General features: G+C 40.0%; 2 protein-coding genes across 6 annotated transcripts; one reads left to right on the forward strand and one right to left on the reverse strand.

The window, feature by feature from the left end:
• The first annotated feature begins 18 nt into the window (after positions 1-18).
• Positions 19-12,333, forward strand: vrk3 (VRK serine/threonine kinase 3). 4 transcript variants are annotated; one of them, XM_061743894.1, is made up of 15 exons: positions 19-74; positions 2,078-2,264; positions 2,375-2,530; positions 2,619-2,729; positions 2,840-2,983; positions 3,527-3,673; positions 4,246-4,289; positions 4,476-4,542; positions 4,832-4,916; positions 5,000-5,102; positions 5,194-5,286; positions 5,858-5,990; positions 6,442-6,559; positions 7,763-7,821; positions 7,932-9,060. In XM_061743894.1, the coding sequence occupies exons 2-15, from the start codon at positions 2,087-2,089 to the stop codon at positions 8,066-8,068; spliced, it is 1,575 nt and encodes a 524-aa protein (XP_061599878.1). In that variant the 5' UTR covers positions 19-74; positions 2,078-2,086; the 3' UTR covers positions 8,069-9,060. The 4 variants fall into 4 exon arrangements, with proteins under 4 accessions (XP_061599878.1, XP_061599895.1, XP_061599903.1 ...); XM_061743911.1 differs by lacking the exon at positions 19-74 and adding an exon at positions 240-302; XM_061743919.1 differs by lacking the exon at positions 19-74 and adding an exon at positions 12,096-12,333 and having other exon boundaries at positions 2,009-2,264; positions 7,932-8,068.
• Positions 9,605-24,457, reverse strand: LOC133462568 (rho family-interacting cell polarization regulator 1-like). 2 transcript variants are annotated; one of them, XM_061743882.1, is made up of 17 exons: positions 24,323-24,457; positions 20,991-21,072; positions 20,727-20,860; positions 20,522-20,600; positions 20,352-20,375; positions 20,184-20,237; positions 19,383-19,532; positions 16,780-16,843; positions 16,643-16,686; positions 16,421-16,546; positions 15,534-15,682; positions 15,343-15,451; positions 12,292-12,903; positions 11,986-12,206; positions 11,173-11,263; positions 10,981-11,074; positions 9,605-10,886 (listed from the first exon to the last, which is right to left on the reverse strand). In XM_061743882.1, exons 3-17 carry the CDS (start codon positions 20,816-20,818, stop codon positions 10,873-10,875), a joined length of 1,923 nt encoding a protein of 640 aa, XP_061599866.1. In that variant the 5' UTR covers positions 20,819-20,860; positions 20,991-21,072; positions 24,323-24,457; the 3' UTR covers positions 9,605-10,872. The 2 variants fall into 2 exon arrangements, with proteins under 2 accessions (XP_061599866.1, XP_061599857.1); XM_061743873.1 differs by having other exon boundaries at positions 11,173-11,266.
• Between the last annotated feature and the right edge of the window lie 132 nt (positions 24,458-24,589).

The raw sequence follows: 24,589 nt of genomic DNA on the forward strand, positions 1-24,589 counted from the left end.
CGAGTGCAGCACTGTTGATCAGCAGAAGAAGACGCGCCCACCAGCCAGCTAACTGAAGAAATAGTTGTTTTCAGGTAAAACTCTCTGTTTTTATCATGTTTTTAGATATCAACTCTGTCTTCGGAAAATGGGTTCCGACATTTCTTTTTGTCATAATACAAATGCACTGCTACGAGTCTCTAACTTGTTTTCATATCATACATTAGGTTTAGCTGTTTTCCTCTTTGGTTGGTTAGACAGACTCGCAGTACTGATGAAGTGGCTAAAACTTTCAACTCTAACTGTCTGAAACAAAAGTACAGGTAATGTACAACAGGGTCTTGTTGTTTGCAAATAATGAAACGATATAGTCGTTTTAAATGGGGCAAAATGTCCCTGAAAAAGAAACAAATCTGATAATGGGATGAAGCCATATTCAAAATAACAGTTTTAGATTTTTTTTAAATCACAAAAAAAGGTGGAGAAAAGTGTCAGGTGTGATGTGTGATGAAAGAGTTTCAGCTGAATGAAAGGAAAGGTGTACAAAACTGTGGTGAGACCAGCCATGCTGTTTGGTCTAGAGACAGTGTCACTGAGGAAAAGATAGGAGGCAGAGATGAAGATGCTGAGGTTCTCTATGGCAGTGACCAGACTGGATCAGGAATGAGAACATCAGAGGGACAGCACATGTTAGAGGCTTTGGAGATAAAGTCAGGGAGGCCAGACTGAGATGGTTCAGACATGTCCAGAGAAGAGATAGTGAATATATTGGTAGAAGGATGCTGAGTTTTGAACTGCCAGGCAGGAGGCCCAGAGGAAAATGAAAGAGGAGGTTTATAGATGTAGTGAAAGAGGACACGAAGGTAGTTGGGGTAAGAGAAGAGGATGCAGAAGACAGGCTCAGATGGAGCAACTGATTCACTGTGGCGACCCCTGAAGGGAAAAGCCGAAAGGAGAATTTTTTTTAAATCATCTCCTAAAAGTAAATATGAAAAACACTATTATAAACCTTGGTGATAAACTTCTTTTTTTTAACAATATCTTTATTGATTTGTTGTTACTGAAATGTAGGTATCCTGCCCTGCATTTTCCTCCTGTAGAAGCACCCTTATATCTCCTTTTTTAATAAATTGATCAAATGGTTTCCAGATTTCCTCGTAGGTGATAAACTTCTTAACATAATTTTGTACACAAAGTTAAGAATGTACATTTTGGGCTCTTTGTGTGTTTTATTTTTTTAATTAAAACATCCTCCATAGTAACAGAACTGACAAGTGATGTTCTTGTCAGACCCCGAGGCAACAAACAGGTGTAGCCAGGATACTCTGGTGGTGGTGGTGGGGCCTTTATTGCCGGCCTTCCATATGGCAAGGTAGAAAGTGACAACAACAAAAAAACAAAACAACAAACTACAAAGAAAAATTCAAACTCAAAACTCAAGCGTTCACAAACAAGTTCCTTCCATAACTCAGAAATAATATCCAAAATGGTTTAGATGTAGCTAATCTGTCTTTCTGAGGTCAATACCTCATTATTTATATTATATTATATATATTATATGATAATAATTATATTATATTCATAACTCATCATTATGGACATCATTAAAATTGTCAAAAGCAAAACACCAATAAATTGAAAACAAAAACATATTCAGCTCACATGACAGGATGTTGACGTGTATTTAGGTGTAAAAGACTCCCCACCTATTTCTGCACCGGGACACTATAGGTCCAGCATGAACTGCACCTTTCGTGAGGCAAGTAGTAATATGTTTATCATCCTGAAGCGCGACCAAGTGTGCATCCCTGGAAGCGCAACAAAACGAACGGAAATATGTGTTTCAGTTACCATAACTTTATGCGTGCGCGTGCGTGTGGATGCGCTGCCCGCCACGTCTCATCTGCTCCAAAGTGGATGTGTGTGTTAGTGGCGGTCCAACTCCGTCACAAGCAGACACATGTAAAGTTCAGCTGGTACTTTCTTGTCTATGTGTGTTCATGTATGGGGGTAGAGATTGATATGGAGGCTCAGTTTCAGAGAAACACTGCAGGGTGATGAAGGTGGGAGAATAATCACACCATATGTGTGTTTTCAGTTTTACAGAATGCCTTTCCGTTTTTGTCCCCAATGTGGGACAAAGCTGCAGCCCGATTTCAGATTTTGCCCATCATGTGGGGAGAAACTTCCCGGCGCTGCTGATGAACCTTCACCTGTTAGCTCACCTACCTCTTCAAAGGATGAAGCATCAGTGTCTGAAGCTGAAACAGGCCCTTCTTCAAGTTGTGAGTCCATGGAAAGGATTCCAAAATATCTTTGCAATAATTTCATAAATGGTATCTGTTTGATACCTTTTTTATTTTTTTTTGTGGTTCTGAATCTTTTTATTCCACAGTTCATGAATCGATTAATACAACTCCGGTTTCACCTCGCCCTGCACTGCGAAAAGGCCGCAACTCCCTGCGCCTGGACAAAGCTGTTAAATTCAGCATCGAGGATGTCCGTCAATACACAACGCCCTCCCCTCGTGCTAGAGATGCCGAACCCAAAGGTATTTAAAATGGTCTAGAAGCAGTTTTGAGTTTTTGTTGAGTTTCTTTTTTCTCTCTCACTCACTCACTTTTGATTTGCATTAACAGATATTGGTGTTGGATATGGAGTGTCTTCACCAGAAAGGCGCACAGCTGCTACACAAGTCAGTGCAGAGCTTGAACCAACTTCTAGGTCTGTTGTAAAACCCTCTCGACTTGGTGAGTGTAGTAGTGCTTCCATCTATTCATTCATCCACACAGAGCAATACATACAGTTCTTTACATTTGTAGTCTCTAATTTTTGCTGCAAAAACCTTTTTACTGCGTAGTCCGGGGAAAATCTAAACTCTCCAGTACCCCAAACAAGGAAGCAGAAGACAGCCCATCGGATAAAACCGGTGGCGTATCACAGACATCAGCAGTGGATGGCTCTTCCCCCATGTCCTCACCAATCTCCAAGTCTCCTGTAAAAGGTGAGGTACAACTGTCTCTGTCACCTCACAACAGCGGATGCCATCACAAAACTCACCCACCTGTAGATTAAATTCACCAATTAGTGACAGCTACATGAAGAAACTATCTAAATAAAGTGCATACACATACAAAGTTTTCATTACACGGTTTTCATATGTGTCATATTGTGAAACATGTTGGTACGTCTTTTCAACTACTTTTCCGGGCCTCAGTTCTGAGGAAGTGAGATATGATCAACTCTGACTGCTATTTCGGTGGAGTAGAAATGTTGCCTATCAAGTAAAATTTGAAATGTTCTCACAATTTTTAAACTGTATATTATTCAAAAAGAGAAGAGACTGAAACAACATGAACTGAAGCAGTTTTGAATGAGAACTGAATTCATGTTTGTGGTAAAATGGTAACTATTTGAATGAAGCACTTGTTGTGAATCAAACAACATCGCAATAAATTGGTATTTTTATACTCACTTTTATACATTTTCTGTATACTTACAAAGTGAAATGACATTTTAAATCTGAAATGTTTATTTGAATATGTAGTGACAGGCAGAAATAAAGCCAAGAGAGCAAAGCTTGCATTCGCAGTGGAGCCGCTGCAGGAGGGCGAGACGCTGACGGACACGACGGGTAACAAGTGGAAGCTGATGAAGCTGCTCAGTCAGAGCACGTCGGAGCTGCTGTACGAAGGTCAGGAAGAAGTAAAATAGTGGTTTGGTTAAAAAGTCTTCTGTGATTGTTAGAATGCAGGTTTTAGGTTTTAGGCCCTAAAACCGTGCTGCACCGTCCTATGTAATTTCTTGCTTGTGTTGTTCTCTCAGATGTAAGGTGTCGCTTTTGAATAAAAGACAGTTGTAGTAAAAGTTAAAAACACAGAACTCCCATTTACTGTTAAATCCAAAGCAACCCATTATTTAATCCGAGCTGTGCCTTGGATTCACTTATTTATCAAAATGAAAACAACGTACGAGTACAAGAACTTAAATGATTGTGTTTTAGTGGCCCCCCTTATCAGTCTTTTGTTTTGCTCAGTGCATTTGGTTTGAATTGTTGTTTTATCATCTTCTGGTTCCAGTAAACTGAATTAAACCAGATTTTTGTGGCCGTGGTTCAGACGGCTAATGCAGTTTAGATGATCGGGCCATAGTTTGACTTCAGCGTTGTATAATGGATGATTCTGAACTGACGTAGAAAAATGAAATTGAGAGAAAGAGAACACTTTATTATCCAAATTCAATAATATTGTCCTGTCGTCCTCTTAGTTTCACGACCCAATTCAAAGGAATCAGACCACATCCTCAAACTGGTTAGTATCAATACGTTTTCTGAGTTCGCTGAGTTTGCTGTTTATGATGGGACGTTCCTTTATTTCAAAGCTGTCATCAATATAGAAATACTACTTTTTTTTGTAATCCTTGTTCGTCTTTTAATTTTTGTCTTTAGTTTTGCTTATAAGGCAGAAACTGTTCAATTTACGTCTCTTACATTTTAGGGAGCTAAAGACGGAAGAATCTTCAATGAGCAGAACTTTCTGCAGAGAGCAGCCAAACCTGCATCCGGTGAGGGTTCAGGGTGTTTTTGTATTTGTAGTCTCCAAGAGCAGTTGTGATGTCTTTTATTGCGAGGAGATGACCTTACTGCATTTTATTCCTTGTCCTGTTTTTAATATGATTAGATGAAAATGAGTGACTCAGCAATCAGATAGAGAACCGGTTTGAAATGGACTGAGATAAGAGACATTATGTAAAAATGTGATTTCATAACTTATTTAGAGGATTATTTAGTGTTTCTAGATACAGTTCTGTCAGGATGTGATTCTTTATGATTGTCCTCCTCTTGTCTCTGTAGTGGACAAGTGGATCAAACAAAACAAGATGGATTTTCTGGGTATCCCGCCCTGCGCTGGCTTTGGTCCTCATGCAGACTCATACAGGTGTGAATTCAATATCTGCACATTTATACTTTTCATGACAACATTTTAGCTTGACTCTGAGATTTTCCTTTTTTATTACGTAGGTTTGTTATTTTCCCTAACATTGGTAGCTCTCTCTACTCTATTATGGAAGAAAACGACCAGCTTCTTTCTGAAAAGGCCGTTCTTCAGCTCGCCTGTAGATTAGTGAGTATTGTCTGTTTTATTCGGTAAAACAGGATTTCATTCAAATGAAACCACCATCTTAATAAACATTAACCTCTCCCTTCCCCCTCAGCTGGACGCGCTACAGTTTATCCATTCACACGAGTATGTTCATGCAGATATCAACGCAGAAAACATCTACATCAAACCAGGACAGAAATCACAGGTGAGACATGTTCTCAAGTACTCGCTGTACTCTGCACGTGAGATGCAAAAAGCACAAATATTTCAGAAAATGGAACAACAGGGGAAAAAAAACATGCAAATGTACTGTATGTTTCAAAGAAAATTAAAATGTTAATCTACCAAAAAGGAATGTAAATGTTTAGGGGGTTTTCTCCAGAAAAATTGTTGTAGTTTTGAACACTTTTGAAAGTTATTTTTCAGTATATATTGTGGTCTTGTGATTATTATTTTAAAAGGCATGTTTTCTGAAAATTATCTCTATTGTTCAAGATTCTTTTATTTTCATTTTTGCTGGGTGATTACAACATACACAGGCTAAGCCAAAATGTTTTCCTCCCAGCTTTAAACAGCGTAAACGGCATTAAAATGAACACACAGAAAAATAAATGTTAGTGACAAAAGGTCACTAAAAAACTTTAAAAAAGGAAAAGGTAAAATAACAAACCAAATGCTTCTCAGTTAACTTAAGTGTGTTTTGTTTTCTGAAATGTTATCTTGGTCTTGCTGTCGTCGGTCGTTACGTCCCCCTCATAACGTGTGTGTGTTGTCAGGTGTATCTGGTAGGATACTGTCATGCCTTCAGGTACCGTCCCGCGGGCCAGCATGTGGAGTACCGTGAAGCCAGCAGAACACCACACGAGGGCACGCTGGAGTTTATCAGTTTGGAGGCGCACAAGGGAGCAGGTGCGTCTCTTCCCACCAGTGTGATCAATCAAATGAGACATCACTGCATCATATAAATTACTGTTAGCCAAACATGAGCTGATTTATTTTCTTCCTTTTAGTTCTCCATCCGGTACATCAGGCCTCATATATTTATGTGTGAAAGATATTAAAACTTCTTCCTGTTTGATCATTTGTTCCCTTTTTTGGATTATGTTGACAGTATAATATAACCTTATTACAGAGCCACCCTTATTTACACTCCTATTTTATTATTCTCTATTCTTCATCAATTATTGCAAAAAAAATGTTTTTATTTTTACAATTGTAATATTCTGCATATCTTTTCTTTTGCATTGTCGGTGCGCTATCTTGTTAATTGCTGCCATGACAACTTTCCTTAAACCAAGTGTCTCTGTAACTATCGTCAAACCTCAAATGTAAGATCCGCTCATCGTCTTCACTGTTTCAGCGCCGTCTTGCCGCAGCGACTTGCAGTCTCTGGGTTACTGCATGCTGCGCTGGCACACAGGGATGTTGCCGTGGACCGAAGTCACTCAGCCAGACAAGGTGGCTACACAGAAACAGAGGTGAGTGAGAGCTCGTCAACACTGGCACACGCACCACTTCCAACATTAGAAATGTCAGATTTCACTCTCGTGCTTTTTGGAGTCTCACTGATCCTCATCTTTATTTTTTAGGGCCCGACCACTGACAGTGCAAAGGCCCTATTGTATCAGTAGGAATTTTTTTTTTTCTTGTTTTTCTTCCGACGAAATTAGGGCCTTTTTGCCCCCCTAAACGTGCCCCAAAAGTCACCAAATTTTGCATGCCTGGCGAAAAATTTGATATTTAATGGTTTGCATTAATGGGCGTGGCCTAACGGCTCAACAGCGCCCCCTAGAAAACTTGCCTGCCTCAAGCCCTACAATACGGTTTGACGTACATGCGCGAAAATCGGTACACACCTGTATCATGTCGCAACTTAAAGAAAAGTCTCTTGGCGCCATGGCCGAAACCGAACAGGAAGTCGGCCATTTTGAATTAATCGTGTAATTTTGGCGCAATTTATGCCATTTCTTCGGCCGCTTCTTCCCCTGAACCGTAACGTGCACCCAGGTGTGTTATACATGTGTATATATGTGCGTCTAGATCCTGCGACGATGGGCATTACTTTTCTAAGCCAAAAGCGTTACCGTGGCGACGATAGACGCCAAAAAGCGTGCCCCCCCTTCATCTGATTGGTCCATATGTGATAGTTCCTACTTTCTGCCATAACTTTTGAATGGTTTGACATAAAGAGTCGTGGGTGGTGTCATCGGACTTAGTTTTGAGTCCTTGACCTTTATTGGGGAAAATTGCACGTTGCCCGTTCATCACTGCTTGCAGCTTTAATTTTTTTTTATTATCTGATCTGATTCTAACATTTACATCCTGATAACAGATATTGATCCCCATACATATCCCCAACATTTGTGTGTGTTGTTTTCAAATTGATTATTTGTAATAAAATTGCAAAACCTAGAAGAAATGAAAAAATACCAACACACACATGATTTAACCCTTCAAATATGTTCAAAACAAACATGTTCAACAGGATAAATTAAGTAGGGCTTTTAAAACAGCTAAAATGTATTCTTATTTTTCTTTTTTTTAATCCATGCCATCATTTCAATATCTGATTGCTGAATCATATCAATCACAGACTGACAGTCTGATACTGATATATGATTGGCTCTGTCCCATTTCAAATGTGTCTGTGCCTTTAACCTTCGCTATGGCTCTTATTGTAGATACAAGGAAGATGTTTCTGCCCTGTTGAAGTACTGCTTTGGGAAGAAGAAAGTTTCATGTGAGTTGAAGTGTTGCGTTTTTTTTGTTGTTTTTTGTTTTGCTTTAACTTATAACAAGTCTGAGGGCCTTGCTGTATGATGATACATGTCTCTCTTTGTCATGGTTTAGGTCCATTTCAAACTTACTTGACAGCAGTGATGGCTCTGGAGTACTCGGAGGAGCCCGACTACTCAGCACTGAAAGCAGGACTCACGGATGGTTTACAGCAGCTGGGAGGGTCGGTAGAGCTGCCGCTCTGTTTGTAGGTGAGGACACGCCGCCCGGAGCTCACAGTCAAATATCTTCACATGCACTTCGGTTTTATACACTGATGCCAGCATGTTCTAGTTTGGCAGTGCCGGGTTTTCACTTAGAGCTCTCTCTTCTAGCAGGTGGTTTTAATGTTGTCGTTTATGTGTGCAAATCAGGTTTTGTGTTCAGTTAATCTTTGGTATTATCCTTAAAAAGCACGGGAGAGTCGTATGACTTTCCAGGCTAGAGGAGTCCAAGTCTCCTTTTCAACCTCCACAAGTCTAATATATTATGATGCCAAAAGGCTGTGTGTGTAGCTTGATGATCAACATTCAGGGAAGCAAAGTTAATGTGGTCCTTACTGCAGGTGATCTACAAAATTACTGACAAAACTGAATTGAGCACATGGGTGTTCATAATTTCATAATTGAAGGACATCTGTGGGAGGAATTTTAAGTTATTTTCAGATTGTAAAAATGTTCCTACATTCAGTGCGAATGACTCTCTGGGTGATTGGTATTTGAATCTTAAACCATTTCAGTCTGCAATAACTTTAATTTATACTTTTTTTTCTCTTGCAGAAATAAAGCCATAGCAAGAACTAAATTTTTTTTTTTTTATTCTGCTTTTATCTATGACGTTTAATTGCACTGAAAGCCTTGTGTTTTAGAGTTCAATATGGGATGTTGTCATACTTTTAATCATTCATTTTATCATTGACATTTCTCATCTAAATGTATTTTTTTTTTTTGCATGTTAATGAACAGGGGAGGCAAGTGGCATTTCAGATAGACTTTGGGTGACAAACACTTTTTTTTGTTGAATGCAGTTAGTGTTTCTTAAGTTTGAGCTTTTAGTGTTTTCACTTTTGGGCTGTAAATAGTTTACATGTGTTTCTTGTTGGTATGAATATAGGAATGAAAAAGCACTGTTGTTTTAAATGCTTCTGAAAATGTAAAATGCATAAGCAGTACCTGTGGATTGATAAAAATAAAATTTCTATATTTCTATATCAAAGCAGTTCAGTGTTTCCTTTTTTTTTAATTGAAAATCTAAAAGGCAGAAGCAGCATTCGTGTCTGTATGAATGCATTTCAATTTAAAGCAGCACAAAAATACTTTTTTTTGCTCAGTGGCTCCCCCTGCAGGCGGTGGAGGTTTTCACCGTTACAACACAAGACTCATTTGGTCTCTTCCTTTATCTGTTTTCTCGTCCTCTTCTGTGATGTCCACTGCAGCTGTGTGGGCGAGTTTCATCGTGGTCGGCACAGTATTGTAAAAGTGGTACGCAGTTTTCGCAAGACATGACCGGTGTGGGAGTCTAAAGTCACTTTGGTTGTTTTTTGTTGTTAGCAAATGGGAGACCAAAAGGGCCAGTGGATGCTTCCTAAAGGCAAGAATAATATCCCTTTGAATGTAAATGAGCCATAAACATGAAAAACTCCTTTATGCTGCTTTAGCAATAAATTCAACCAGAGAAAATGTCTCAATAAAAGTCTTATTCTGATGTTTTCTGCATCAAACAAGACACAGACAGTTAACACACAGATGTTAATTTTAAAGAAAACTTTATAAAGTTTAGACATTTCTGAACATAAACATTTTAACATTTCAAGACACATACCATTTTTTTATATGAAACAGTAAATATCTCTTATTGTGCACACTCTTAGGGTGATTCAGAAAATAAACACTGTTACCGTCTGCCAGACCTCCCCTGTCGTGGCGTTAAAGCCACATCATGTCACTTGAGGCACTTTCTGAATAACGAGGCTTTTGAAAAAAAAATAAAAATAAAAAAATATGTAAAAGCACAACAATGAAAGACGACGGTGCCCCTGCGAGGCAGGATTTTTTTTTCTTTTTACACAGTTACAGAACAAGTGGCTTTCTTGGAGAACCTAGCTTACACGCTAAATCTGATCTTTTGAGCTTTTATTTTTGTACAGACAGTTTTGGCAGCGTGAGGCAGCAACACATGCAGGTTTGAATAAAATCCCACACTGGAAATGGGTTTCATATTTGTAGAAACTGCACATGGTGAGTTTTGCACCACTGTTCAAGAGTTTGTCTTGGTTTCTTACACAAGTGTCCATTCAGCCAAAATGAAAAGGGTCTTAAAGGAAAAGATCCTCTTTGTTTTCAGGGTACATTCCTGGTTTGAAAATGACTTCTTGTGTGCAGATAAACATCACATGCTCAAAGTCTTTCCTCTGACAACGAAAGAGCTTTGGGCTGTGGACTGATTTAACACTGAAAATCACAATCTCAGTAGGTTTTCATATCCACAAAACACTGGTTGTTCAAAAAAGACAAAAAAAACCTAATACAGCTGAGTTTTGAAAGAAAAAAAAAAAGACTAAAATTTATAAAACCATAATTTTGAAAAATGCACTAATCCAGACACAAGGCCTCTGATCTGTTCCTGAAATGTTTTAGGGCACTGTAATTTTCACATGGCAGGAGCAGTTTATGAGAGTGTAAACGGAGGTGGTGTCCCATTTTAACACAGGCAACTTAACGGAGTGTGTGTCAGAAGAATTATTACCGATGGAGGTGTTTGTGTATTGTCAGACGGGCGCAGGAACTTCCAGGCTAATCATTTGTGGTAAACAAGGCAAAAATTAGCACAAACTCCGCCGTGATGGAGGAGTTTGTTTGTCTGAGCGATGACGTTTCCTCAAGGCCTCCATTTCTGCAGTGTTCGAAAGATGGCACCAGTTTGTCCAAGGGGACAAATAGATTAAGTGCGGTTCCACTCAGATATTAGAAGACAGTAGAGGCCGACTAACTGGGAGGGGAAGCTCCTGCTGATCAAGTTAAGTTTCCTCTTCTGAAAGATTGAAAAAGAAAAAAAAGAAAATTAAACGTCTACCACATGCCATTAGATGTACAGCAACATCCCCGTTCACTGAGACCCTTCTCACCATGTTGTGCATCTCCCTTTTCCTCAATGGCCTCCTCTTTTTCCTCAGGAATTATCACCTGACCCAAATCTGGCACATCATCCACACTCGACTCCTTTAAAAAAAGGAAAACAAAAACAAAGGAGATCTTAACCGCTGAAAAAAACAACATTAAAGCGACAAACTATCAGAAGCTTTGATGTGAGTCTTTACCTGCGAGTCAGAACAACAGTCTTCATCTGAGTTTCTAAATCCTTCTGGAGCTTCCATGAGGATGTCTAGAGCATCTCCCTCGTCTTCATCACTGCTGGGAGACAAAAACACAAATAGTACGACACAGTTTTATCTTGTTGATCCTTTTCATTAACGTAATATTTTTAAAGAGTAAAATATTAAACCTGAAACACCTTTTCTTCAAATGTGAGCATCCTTATTTTAGACATCTTTCTCCAAGATTCAGCTTTTGCTTTTCAAAACGTTTAACTTAATAATGTGATGATATTGATTTCATGATCCTTGGAACATAATTGTGAACTCCTAGTACTGATTTTTTTTTCAGCTTCCCACATATTCTGCTTTGGAAAAATATCAGGAAATTCTTTAAAACAGCAAAGATTCTTCAAATATTTATTCATGGGGGTAAGTTGTTGGATTAAAAAAGTGTAATATTATTTATAAAAGTTCTATTATTTCTGGCCTTTACTAGCTGCTCAGAGAAATATCTGTTACACTGGCTGCTAAATGCTCCACTGTGGTGATCAGCGAGGCTTTGCCTGATGGTCTGTATTTGCCGTGAAGAGTTTTAAAGCACCATTTTCTTTCCAAAATCAGCAAACAATAAATGAAAGCAGAAGCACAAGGAGCTCCAGATTTACATGTTAAATGTAAAAATCACTGCAACCAGCCTCTTGTTTTTACTCCACAATCATGAAAATATTGATAAGATCAGAAGAGGAGCCTATTTGGAATCATGTGGAAGAAAAAACTATCCAGAGTGATCAATTATTTTGTCCCGTTGACACTGACCTTCCAGGATACAGGTTCTCCACATTCTTTTCTTCTTCTGTTTTCTCCTGTTCTGTTTTAGGTTGGTCCTCTTCATGTTTCTCATACTGCTTTTCTTTTTCTTCTTCCAGCTCTTGTTCCTCCTCTTCAACTTCATCAAGATCGGAGTAATTGAGAAAGTCAAAACTTTCAAGGGCAGTCTCAACTTCCTGAGTGAAACTGGCAGAAGTAGGAAAAGGAACCTGAGAAGAAACGAATACTGGAGTTAAAATAAAAAAAGATGTTAACACATGAGGGTTGTTCTGTTGAATTAATTCCTCAGCTCACCGGCGGTGCGTTCCCCGCTTGTTTTAACTTCTGGACCGGCAGATGGGGTTGACTTTGTTCTACTTGGTGTCCCTCTGCAGCTTCGGCCGTGGCGTCCTCCGTTTTTGCACCAGTCTGATCAGCACATTCTGACGAGTCCTCACAAGGATTATCGATTGCGTCTGTAACTGAAACACCTGCAGTCTCCAAAGACACTGTGGGTACGGAGGATTCATTGGGGCAAGAACAGCTCAGCTCTGCTGAGGTTTCAGAAAAGTCCTCTGATTGGACAGATGCCCTGTCAGTCAAACCACAGTCTGAGCCGCTCTCTCCAGCGAGGCTGTGAGCGCAGGAAGTCCGCTGATGACCGTTGAGCACTGCGTCTGTCTGAGGGAAAATATCCCCGCCTTCTGTCTCATCCTCCTCTTGATTGGAGGAGAGTGACGGCGTTGACGCACTCGACTTGTGTGGCGTGAGTGACAGCTGAGTGGCGACGGTGGTTTGCAGCACATTGGACGCCGTCAGCCTCTGAGTATGATGAGCCATCGCGGGACTGGAGGAGTCATCGGACGACTCAGAGGAGTTGGACCACACCGTGCCGTTTTCCATTTCCCCCTGACGCTTCAGCAGGGACTAAAGAGGAAGTGAGAGATTATCAGCACCCTCAAACTAGTGTCAGACATGTGAAACAGGATTAAAAACATGTGTGTGGAAAATCATTCTTTTCTCCACCAAAGAGACCCATCACACGTATGAGGAGGGTTGGTTGGGTGAGCTGATGTAGAATGAGTCAGTTATTTTTACTGATTTTAAAAAGGAAAAAAAAACATAACATGAATAAACTACGTGACAAAATGATCACAGATTATTTTACATTCAAATTAGGCACAAACCAGATCTGATTCAATATCAAAACTTAAAGGGGACCTATTATGAAAAATAGTGATGCACCGAAATGAAAATTTGTGGCCGAAACTGAAAATAATAATAAACACTTGGCCGAATACCGAACAATACCGAACATGGTTCTTCAGCAGTTTTTCATTTATTTAGCCATTTTTTTCACCATTGCATAAATCAAATACATTTGATTTAGGAATGCTTTTCAAAGAAAAAAATCTTTTACAAAATTACAAGGTAGAAAATATTTATTGAACATAAAAAAATTTAATTTTTTTAATTTCCCAACATTATGTTGTTTTGGTTCCACCTCCTGGTGAATGTTAGGTAAAATTCTTATGGGGTTAGTTTTTGGTTGGCTAACGATTTATGTAGTGCGCAACGTTACGGGACGGAGCGGCCAGTCTATTTCCTTATTTTACAACGCCGTTATTAATTGTTCGGTTTTTTTCCCCACTTATTCCACCGAACACAGAAAGTGTTTTTTTGCCATTTTCGGCCGAACAAATTCGGTTACCGAACAATCGGTGCATCACTAATGAAAAACACGTTTTTTCTTGCTTTAACATATATAAAGTGGTCTCCCCTCAGCCTGCCAACTCAGAGAAGGAGTGTCTGTACAGCCGCCCGGATGAGCCATCCAGTGTGATGTGGCTTCTACGAGCCGTTCAGATTCTGTGATTTACATCGGTTGGCCTCCGATGCGTGAAACCACGCCCACAACTAACTCCGCCGGCCGGAGCTTCCGCCATTTTTTCGTAGCGGTGTATCGTGTCATCCAGGCAGCCAATCAGCACAGAGCCTCATTATCATAACCTCCCCACCCACTCAGAATCCAGTATAGATAATGAGGTTAGAGAATGGGAAGATAAAGACATGGCTCAGAGGCTGATTTTCTCATTTATTTAGCAAAAACAATCAAAAGCTTGTTTTTAAGACATTCAAGGCCTGTTTAAAATAGGTATTAGATGCCATAATAGGTCCCCTTTAAATTACTTTTAGTAAAATACTTGAACTTTGATCTCACTACTGCAAACTAATCTACAGCTACGTCCCAACACACCGGCTGTGGCGAAATAAACTGCGGCATCAGACGGCTGGATTCCCAGCGTAAGGATGCCGCCCTGCCCGCTGTCGCGCTGGGAAAAGCCTCGACCAGCAAGCGGCACTGCCTGGGCCCAGTACGAGGCACGCTCTTCATCGAGGTGAGGAAGAGGAGGGACACATTGGAGCGCTACTCAACCACTATTAAACAGCTACAAGAGCCACAGCTGCGCTCATACATGCTGCTGCTGCCACACAAGCCTCTACCACTCCCATTCACTCCGCTCACATGGGACATCCCACTCCCACAAGCACACGGCCGAACACACAGCCCTCTGTGAAAGTCCTCACACGCATCGGTGCTACCGCTACACACAAAACAGTTGGGGAGCAGCTGAAACAGAGCAAGGCGATGAAATTACAGTAATAATAGTCATCAGTGAGATCAAATTGAAGAAATACAATAGTATGATTGATAAAGGCTTTACTGTGAAGTAGGAATGGGCGATATTTTACCGTTCACGATAAACCGTCAAAAAAATTCCCCACGGTAAGAATTTGTCATCTCGCGGTAAAAAACGATAAATTCCCGTTGATGACGTTTTTGTGTAAAGATGATTTATGGTTCTGCGTTAAATCCATGCACAACGTACGTGAAGGAAGGAAGGAAGGAAGGAAGGAAGGAAGGAAGGAAGGAAGGAAGGAAGGAAGGAAGGAAGGAAGGAAGGAAGGAAGAAAGAAAGAAAGAAAGAAAGAAAGAAAGAAAGAAAGAGAGAGAGAGAGAGAGAGAGAGCGAGAGAGAGAGAAAGAAAGAAAGAAAGATAAATTCACATTGATGACGTTTAGTAGCATTTAGTATCTTTTAGAGCAGTGTTTTGGCTCCAAAGACTGAATGTGGTGATAGATTTATAGTTAAAAAGCTGGAGTTGAATTGGTATTTTTTTTATCGTCATTTTTATCGTTATTGGGATAAATGCCAGAAGTTATGGTGATACATTTTTTAGTCCATACCGCCCATCCCTACTGTGAAGAGCTGATTTATTAGACAAAAATCGTGAACTAGAAATCTCACAGAAAAAGTTGGACTCAGTCGTTTTCAATGGAAAGCACTGAAGAAATGTGACTCACATAGAAAACTTGCTCTCGCATAGACGGCGTGTCAGGAGGGCTCTGATTGGACAGCAGCCGCTTGGAAACCGTACTAGAGGAACAGGTCTGGTCATCTTTATCAAATGGACTGAAAGAAAAAAAACGAGGGTGAGAACGGGGACATCATCACGACAAAAAATCTTGTGCGGGAACCGGAGAGGCGTACGTACCTCCAGGTGACCTCCAGGTTCAGTTTCACTGTCCCCAGGTCGTTGATGTCCACGGCGAGTGTCTGGGGCAGCGGGCAGAACAGGTCGAGCATTTCACAGGACACACTACCCACCACCACGTGATTGGCCAGGCTCTTCAGCTCCGTCACCTTGACAAAACAAAAACAAGCAAAGCTTGATGAGTACATGCAAAGAAAACATTGGGCAAAACTTAGATAAAGCCTTGGAGCACAGACAGCGTGGCGTCTGACGTAAGAAGATATTTTCAATATGTTGAGTTACGGCTGGGCGATTTTGGACAAAAATAAAATCCCGATTTTTTTCTCTGAAAACCCGATTTTCGATTTCGATTTTTTTGGTAAAACTACAAAAGACAATGGAATAAATTGTTTCAAATATTTTATCTTTATTTTTAAAGAAAAAAAGCAAACAAATTTCCCTATTGGGAATGAAGTGCAATTGAAAGATACTGTAAATCCTCCTTGAGTTTAGTAAAGTGACATTTACAATTTTCTTGACCAAACAAAGATGACTAGACGGGCTCTGTCTGTAATGCAGCCAGCTGCAAAAAATCGATTTTCCGATTTTCCTTTTTTTAACATCGATTGTGATTAATAAATCCGATTTAGATTTAAAATCGATTAATCGCACATCCCTATGTTGAGTATTTACTAAGTCAAAGACTAATTCATTGATTGTTTCTGAGTTCTCCAGGATCTCGCCTGAGTCCTGATCACAGTCTCCTCTTTTCATCAAGGAGAATACTGTCCAAATTACTAATATCATTGTTAAACCGTATCTGAGTATATAGATGATGTAAAGTGAGGGTAATTTCACAAAAAGCATCAAATGTGGTTCCATTGAGATTCAAAGGCTCACTTCATTACCTTGATTGACAGCAGTTCCGTGACGAGTGGAAGAAAAATATACTCCTCGCTATCCCATATCTGCTTGTTGCTGACTTCCACGCGGCCTCGTAGCCTCCAGCGCTGCCGTCCGTAGCGCATCAGGACCTAATGAGGCCAAAGGTATTCCAGGAGATATTGCAGAAAACAATACTAAAAGGAAAAACGAGGGGGGATGTACTGTTATGCGCTTGTGTGTCCTACCTCATACTGGTCACCAGCGCACAGCCGTGCAAATCCAGCGAGGCCTGAAACAGGAATCAGCAGGGAGATGAGAAGTGGCTTCAGAAGAGAGTGCAGAAAATGGGAAGTCGTAAAAGCGTAGAGAGAGAGTGACTCACCCTTCATCTTGACATGAAATTCTCCCATCTGGCTTTCCAACTCACTCTCAAGAGAGCACATGTGCTGCAGAGACAGAGAGTGATGGGTTTGTGTCATTTTCTGTTACACTGTCACCGTCCAGACCCCTCAGGTCATCTGGATCTGGTTTTTTATCAGTTCCCAGAGACAGAACCAGACATGGAGAAGCTGCATTCAGCTTCTATGCTCCACATGTCTGGAACAAACTCCCAGGAAGCCTCAGATCAGATGAAACGCTCAGTGTATTTAAATCCTTGTTCTCTGCTGCATTTGAGCAAAAAGTTACTTTTAAATGTGTTTAGAAATTAAAAATTATATTTTAACTACTGACTTTATCCGATTTTTATCTATTATTTTTTTGTTTACATTTTTTTTAATCACTTTATTCTTCAATGTCTTTGTAAAAATCTATTGTTTTTATTTCTTTCTTTTTTGTTTAAATTTTAAATCAGCTTTTTATTTATGTTTTAAAGTCGGTAAAGTACTTTGAATCACATTGTTGTTGAATTGTGCTATAGAAATAAACTTGCCTTCAAAAGTACTTGATTTAAGATCAGTAAATAGTCAGGTAACTGTCCACAATTATACTGATAATTTGAAGGATTTTTGACGCTAATTTAATCTGCAATAAAATGATCAATAGTTGATACCTAAATTTAACTAAAACATGTTTGTTAAATTTTTCTATTTTTAGCCAATCCTAAGGGCGAAATTATTAAACTGGATAAACATGTGTATGGCTGCAAACAGGAAAAGAAGCCAATGGCGGTGACCAATTCTGTTTGTTGGTTTGTTTATTGTTTTAAACACCGCTGCCATCTATACTCCCTTGGGTAAACACGCATGAGTAAAAATGTTACAGATTGTTGTTACAATGGCTTTCCTCATGCACACGTAGGCAGCTGCAGAGTTATTAAATGCAGACTCTGGCTGCATAACAGCTGGAACTACAGACAACAAAGTCAACAGCACTCACAGTTCCTAACTTCACGTTGTTGTTTTTACGCTGCTGTTAAGATGTATCTGTGTGTTATCTTCCATTAATGGTCATATGATACAGGCTGGATGATCAGGGAGGGACATGTGGAGCGCCAGAAGACCAAATTGGAAAGTGATATCATCATGTCTAAAGGCTTTTGGTTTTGCCGGCCCACATTACATGCAACCCCCAGCATTTTCAAACTGAAACAGCTGATCAAAAGTTTCTATTCTAAGTGTTTCTCACCAGAGACTCTGACACAAGTTTCACTGTTTAAACTGTAACTGCACTAATGTGGACGCAGCATCTTTTAATAATGACTAAAGCAGTGTATGAGAAGAGGTGTGAATCACAACAAAGACACAAACATCAGAGCTATGTGTGTGGAGAATCTCTACTCCTCCAAGGAGCGAACGCTGCAGCCACATCAAGCACCAAAGTTAAAACATCCCTTTTTTTTCCTCAAGGTAAATAGTAGCTAAATTTTCAGTGCAAAGCATAATTAATCAATCTGGGAGAATCATTACTATAATCACCCCATGAAACTCCCATTAATAACCATGCAACAGGACCAAGAACATGAATCACTGTGTACAGTACTCGAGTTGTAAAAAAAAAAATCAGGGGGGATGGTGGATTTTATCGTATCGGGCCTGATAATTTGTGCTGATTACAAATTGTATAATATATTACCAATAATAGCACTGACCAAAACACCTGCAGAAATACTGCAGGAATGACATAGCAGCAATTAAATGCAGCCTTCTGTAAGCTTTAAATATCCACTGGGCTTACATCAAATACATCAAAACACAACAATAAAAAACAGTTTTCTGAACTTATCAATATGACTCTGTCCTTCACAGGATAAGTAAAATGGATCACTGCAAAAACTCAAAATCTTAACAAGAATATTTGTCTTATTTCTAGTTAAAATGTCTCATTTTAATAAAAAAAATCTCATTACACTTAAAACAAGACACTTAAAACAAAATCTGCCAGTGGAACAAGATTTTTTTGCTTGTAATGAGAAGATAAATCTTGTCCCACTGGCAGATTTTTCTACTTATTTCAAGTGAAAATTTACTTGAAACAGGTGAAAATTGTCAAATAAGTTATTTTTCTGGTGTTATTCTTCTGGTGATGACTATAAATGTTGAAATATCAGTAAAACCACATTCATTGATGAAATGACATAAGGGATGGAAAGGGTGGATGGCAGTTTTACAGGGGGATGATTTTGACCATTTTTATTTCAGGAGGGATGCCATCCCCCCTCATCCCCCCTCAACTCGAGTACTGACTGTGTACATGCAAAGAAATAACAAACCTGCCTCTGGAGCAGGGCTGAGCAAGTCCTGGATGTTTTAAATGTTACCCTGCTTTAACACACCTGATTCAAATTAAGGAATCATTATCAGCATGTCATCAAGGTCTGCACAAATCTATTAAAGCCACGGTCGGTATCAGGAGGTGTTGAATCAGGGAAACAGCAGCCCTCAAGGATCAGAACCGCCCAGCTCTGCCCGAGAGGGACCAAACTGGGACCAGAGCCCGTGTGCACATATTCAGCAGATAAACTCTGACATCAGATCAGCCACTTGCCTCCGTGCATTCTCTGTAACCCTTGTTTGCTTCACTCAGACTCTCTCGGGCCTCTTTGCTGCCGGTGGCAGAGTTAAACGCTGCCACCATCTTACTTGCTCCATCACGCAGTCGCCGCTGTATGCAATAAGCATCATACAGTTCCTCAACCTGGAAATATAACACATACTTCAGCACGTGAATATAATCAATAATAACAGTATATCTTAAATTAACTTTTTTTTGCTTTTACTGTATGTCAGATTTCTAATTTAATAATTAAATCAGAGTTTGTAGATCAAAATCAGAAACAGAACCCCCTTGGAAATGAAAACGTTACATGCTTTTGCATCAAAGAAACACACCCAGTAACTTTTTCATTGACGTAATGTTGTGTTTGTGTCCATATAATTATCTTAAATCAATACACATGTATATAGATCATTTGCTCTCCAAAAATCTCATGAAGAAAACATCAGGTTCGCTGTTTGACAGCTGCTTTAAACACAGTGAAGCCCTTAAGAGCCCAAATGCTTAACTGTGTTTATCAACTGTTATAAACTTTTGTTTTTTCTTTTTCGGCAAATTGTGCAAACTTAGTTTTTTATTGTTTAATATCAGGATATTATGTACTGTATGTTTCCTGCTGGTGATGAAAATAATATTTCCAAGATGTAAAACAAAACCTGAAAGAAACTAATATTAAAAAAAAAAGAATGACATCTTTCTGACTTTTCAGGTAACATAAAACCCCTTGATTCATTGTTTTCAACATTAAAATTAATTATTAATCTTTCTGATCAATTGTACAGACATACACACCTTGCTCAGGTGAAATTCCAAGCGGCGCATGAACCTCTCAATGGCTTTCACTTGCTATTATAAATAAAACAAAGATTATATTTAATGACACAGAGAAAAAGACTCTACTATTTGTGTACAATTTCTCATTGCTTGTGTTACTACACAACGTGCTTGAATGAAACTCACCTTATCCAACTCATACAAAGACCCCTGCAAAGAAAAGAAAACGAGATTAATAACATTTGGGATAACAATGTAACAAGTTAGCCCCCTCACTGAGGACTGAAGACGACTGCAGACAATGGGAGTGAATGACAGCCAATACTGGTGTGACTGGTTAGACTGGACGAGCTTACCAGACGACCGTTCCGCTTGTTTTCTCTGGTCTGCTGACCCAGGCTGTCCAGCTCCAGCTGGTGGACCTGCAAGTACGACCTGAAGACAAAACCCAGACATCTTTACTTGTTTTTATTTTGCAGCCAGCTGCATGTTCAGTGATGTTCCACCTGGCAGCCGTCCACGGGAATTAATGCAAACAGTGCATGAGGTTTGTTTACGTACTGTAAGCCTCTGCGTAAGGCGGCGTACACTTCATCGAGCCGCTCAGGTTGGGGGGTTTTAGTGGGTGGCAGTTTGGTGGAGCCTGTGAACATCCTGCTTCCTTACAAGGCACGTTTCTCTTGGATGAAATGGGGCTTGAGGGAGGGAGAGGAAGAGATTGAGTGAGCTTTATCATCTCTGATAAGGCTTCCATAATTATTTCAGTTCAAATGGTTATAAAAGAAACAAGACGAAAGAGAAAGGGGCATAAAGATGGGTGTTCACCTGCTGCTTGGAGAAATCCTATCACTGCATGCTTGGAGAGTTGTGTGCAGCACTGTGGCTTTAACAAACTGAAGGACATGTCCTGTAATTAAACAAAAAAGGGATACATTAGAAACAAAAGACGTCTCTCCTCTATAATACTAGACAATACCTGACAAAACCTTTGCAAGTCTCTCTTTATCAAAGGCTCTGATAATCACAGAGGAGACTGCGGGGTGGAAAAAGAAAAAGGATAAAGGCCACTTTATTCTCACATCCTCAGTTTATCCACACTGCTTTGTTGAAAGTCTGAGATGGCGAGTGACATGCTAGCAGTAACCACAGTGGCCACGGCTGACAACAGCAGGGAGTACAGCCTGCTTTTGCTTCTCTTCCCCTTCCTTCCCTGCCTCTCCGCCCCCCTTACCCCTCCACATCCAGCACCAGAGAACAGGAAGTCTCATGACTGACTCTACACAGGAAATTCTACACTCAAGTTTGGCTCAGGAACACAAGTGCGAGGGTGTAAAAATCAAGCCTTTTCTCTTTACAATGTGCAGACCTGAGTGATGCAGCAGCCCGGAGAAACTACAATAAGAGACAGAGTCGCTTAAAAAACTAATAATCCACTCACAACAGAGATTACGGATTTAAACCAAACTAAATCTGTCAAGCAGGACCCAAACCCACATAATCTGTGAAAGAACCCATAAGAGATGCAGCAACTGGTGGCATCTGCTACGCAGACATAAGAAATACTGCCTTATTTTAACAGATGGGATGGGAAGTGCTCCACCTGTTGGATTTGCTGAGACAGAAAAACACACAGATTATGATTTCACATGATCATAGCTGCATTAACGGCAACACTGCTGATTTGAGATTAATCTCCCCACGCCCTGCTGCCTTTCCAAGATCCCCTACTGCGCAGGAAAGAAAGGGGCTCGGGGGTCCGCTGAAACTGACAATCTCAGCTCCACATGGGAGGATTAAGGGTGGCCGGTCAACGTTAGACCACTGAAAAGTGAAGGCGCCACACCGTAAGACCTCTAACACGTTACATACCCCACAACTTGTGTCAAATGTGGAGGGAGGCTTGCACTGCTGTGAAAGTGCAAAGTCACCACAACAGCAAAAGCAAGGCCCACATGCACATATAAACAGCTCGGGATGACACGTCCTTGGCAGATGTCACATACTTAGATAATTATGTGAATGAATCACCTAGTTTCCTCTGTGCTTTCATCCCTTTTCCCTCATATTAGAGTTCATTAGCCAGATTAATCCTCTTTGTGGAGCAACATGAACAAAGAGGACACTGTTTGCAAACACCTCACAAGACCACAATTTCTTTAAAAAAAAAAAAAAAGCTTTGCTGCATACACAAGCACAACAATAATCTCAGTTTTCATTATTTATTTGATTCTTTATCAAATTAGTTCAGCTGACAAAGGCCAAGGCCCATCAGTATTAGTATCACAAGCTTTTTTTAAATTAAATTAAGATATTATTTACCTCATTTGTCCTCAAAAGAAGAATAAATTGTGTAAGATGGAATAATAAAGAACAGATAAGAAACTGTAGTTGGTGGATCTGTGGTATTTTCTCTTTGACACATCAATCAGTAATCAGTATGTGCGTTATAGCTTTATAATGGCAAATTAAGCTGCTAGAGTAATGCCTTTCTGGGTGAAATGAAAACCATGAATGTACAATTGTTGGACAGAATCTAAAGAGCTTGTCTGTTATTGATATTTGCTTTTAAAGACACCAGCATCTGTGATGCTCATCGATACTTTGGATCTGTTTGAGGAGGAGAAGGAGGAGGAGGAAGAGGAGCAGGAGGAGGAGGAAGAGGAGGACAAGGGGAAGCGGTGTTACAATAAAAACGCAGCAGCCTGCGGAAGCAAAGAGGCGAATCACTATCATATATTCCGGTGTTGCCCTGTTGTGACCACATTTTGGTTGCGAGTACATCAAATTCTTGAGACTGTGTTTTCAACTAAAATAACTTTTTGGATCTAGAGGAACTGGAATGGAGGAATAACAGGGTTTATACAGCAATCCTTATGTTAAATTTAATACCAATTTAATACCTTTTTCACTACCTTCAGATTTTTTTAAAAAACTGTCACATTAAGTGTTAATCACGGACCTTTTAACATTAATACAGATTTTGAACTATAGAACACTATACAGAACAGATTTATAGACTCATTGATGTTGACCAGATGTTTCACATTTATTTCACTTTGTGAATGACAATAAAATAGACTGCTTAAAATGTAAAAGGTAAAAAATAATACCAATTTAAAAAAAAATAATACCTCTGACAGTGAATTTAACACTTTTAATGGCCTTAAATTTGGCAATTTTCATTTATCACTTTTTAATACTTTTTAAAACCCAGCGGAAACCTGAATAAAGATAAACATTTACTGACAACATTATTAGTGGCTTGTAAGAAATCAATAACAAAGAAATGGCTGAAGAGGGAGGTCTAGTGTAGATGAATGGGTTGATATTGTACAGCATCTATGTAATGTAATGGAAAGAATTACTTTTAATTTAAGAACAAAAAAAGAGGCATTTATTGATGATTGGCAAAAGTGGATTACATATGTCTCTATCACAAGACCGGATTCAGGTAATATCAGACTGGATTATCAGAATATTTTTTATGAACTCACTTTTTTCTGGAGGGTTTTTACCAGTCCCCTTATGTAGGTTTTTACTTTCCCCTTGATACTTTTGTACAGATTTATAGGTCTTCATGTTGATTGTTTGACTGTTTGTTTTTTACATGCAAAATCAAAACCAATAAAAAGTAAATGACAAAAGCAGCAGAAAGCAGCTCCAGTCCAGATTACTGGATTAGCCTGACCCGGTGGCAGCAGGGCCACTGAAGGCTGATTTATGGTTCAGCGTTACACCGACGCAGAGCCTACGGCGTAGGGTACGCGGCGACAGACACCATACGGTGCGCGTCGCCGCGTACCCTTTCGCCGTACCCTACGCCGTAGGCTCTGCGTACTTGTGAGGCGCCGTCGGGCCATATTTTGTATTCCGTCCATATCCCACCCGAGCCGCCGGATCCATCACAGGCCACAGAAAAAAGTCCACTCCCGACCACGGCAGGACCCCAAGCGCCCTGTTTCCATCCTCCAAACACCAGTCCACAAACTCACAACAAACACATAAAGAAACCCGGGGGGAAAGACCAGTGTGTTTTAATTTCGACAACATCACAGCGAAACAATCCCAATCCTGACAGACTCCTGCCCCTGAAGAGAGCGTTTGTCAGGGTTCTGGTTGTGACCTTGGTGATAGAGATGAGGATTAGGAGCCCCTACCTCTGATTTAATGTCCAACGAGCCGGCGTGTGTGAGCGGAGTCCCATTCCCGACGAGCCCCGGCTCTGTAGCGGAGGAGCGGTTATTCTCGGGGCGCTGTCCTTCTCCTTGATTTCGCAGTTGTTCGAGTCCTCAGTCAAAACAGCGGCAGACACCCCAACGAGTTCCGGTTGGGAAGTTTCACAATAAAAGCTCAAGGATTTAGAATCAGAATCAGAATCGTGTTTATTTGGTCAGGTCAAACAAGACAGGGAATTTGTCTGGGTT

This window comes from Cololabis saira, chromosome 2, assembly GCF_033807715.1.
Source record: "Cololabis saira isolate AMF1-May2022 chromosome 2, fColSai1.1, whole genome shotgun sequence".
Taxonomy (NCBI): Eukaryota; Metazoa; Chordata; class Actinopteri; order Beloniformes; family Belonidae; genus Cololabis; species Cololabis saira.

Excerpts from the sequence above, each read along its gene's own strand:
- LOC133462568 (XM_061743873.1), bottom strand. The coding sequence starts at position 20,818 with ATGTTCACAGGCTCCACCAAACTGCCACCCACTAAAACCCCCCAACCT. Across the intron at positions 16,547-16,642 it reads GCGCTGGTGACCAGTATGAG|GTCCTGATGCGCTACGGACG; the intron begins GTAGGACACACA and ends TGGCCTCATTAG. Across the intron at positions 11,075-11,172 it reads ACTGTTGTTCTGACTCGCAG|GAGTCGAGTGTGGATGATGT; the intron begins GTAAAGACTCAC and ends CTTTTTTTAAAG.
- vrk3 (XM_061743894.1), top strand. The coding sequence starts at position 2,087 with ATGCCTTTCCGTTTTTGTCCCCAATGTGGGACAAAGCTGCAGCCCGAT. Across the intron at positions 6,560-7,762 it reads GTGGCTACACAGAAACAGAG|ATACAAGGAAGATGTTTCTG; the intron begins GTGAGTGAGAGC and ends CTCTTATTGTAG. Across the intron at positions 7,822-7,931 it reads TGGGAAGAAGAAAGTTTCAT|GTCCATTTCAAACTTACTTG; the intron begins GTGAGTTGAAGT and ends GTCATGGTTTAG.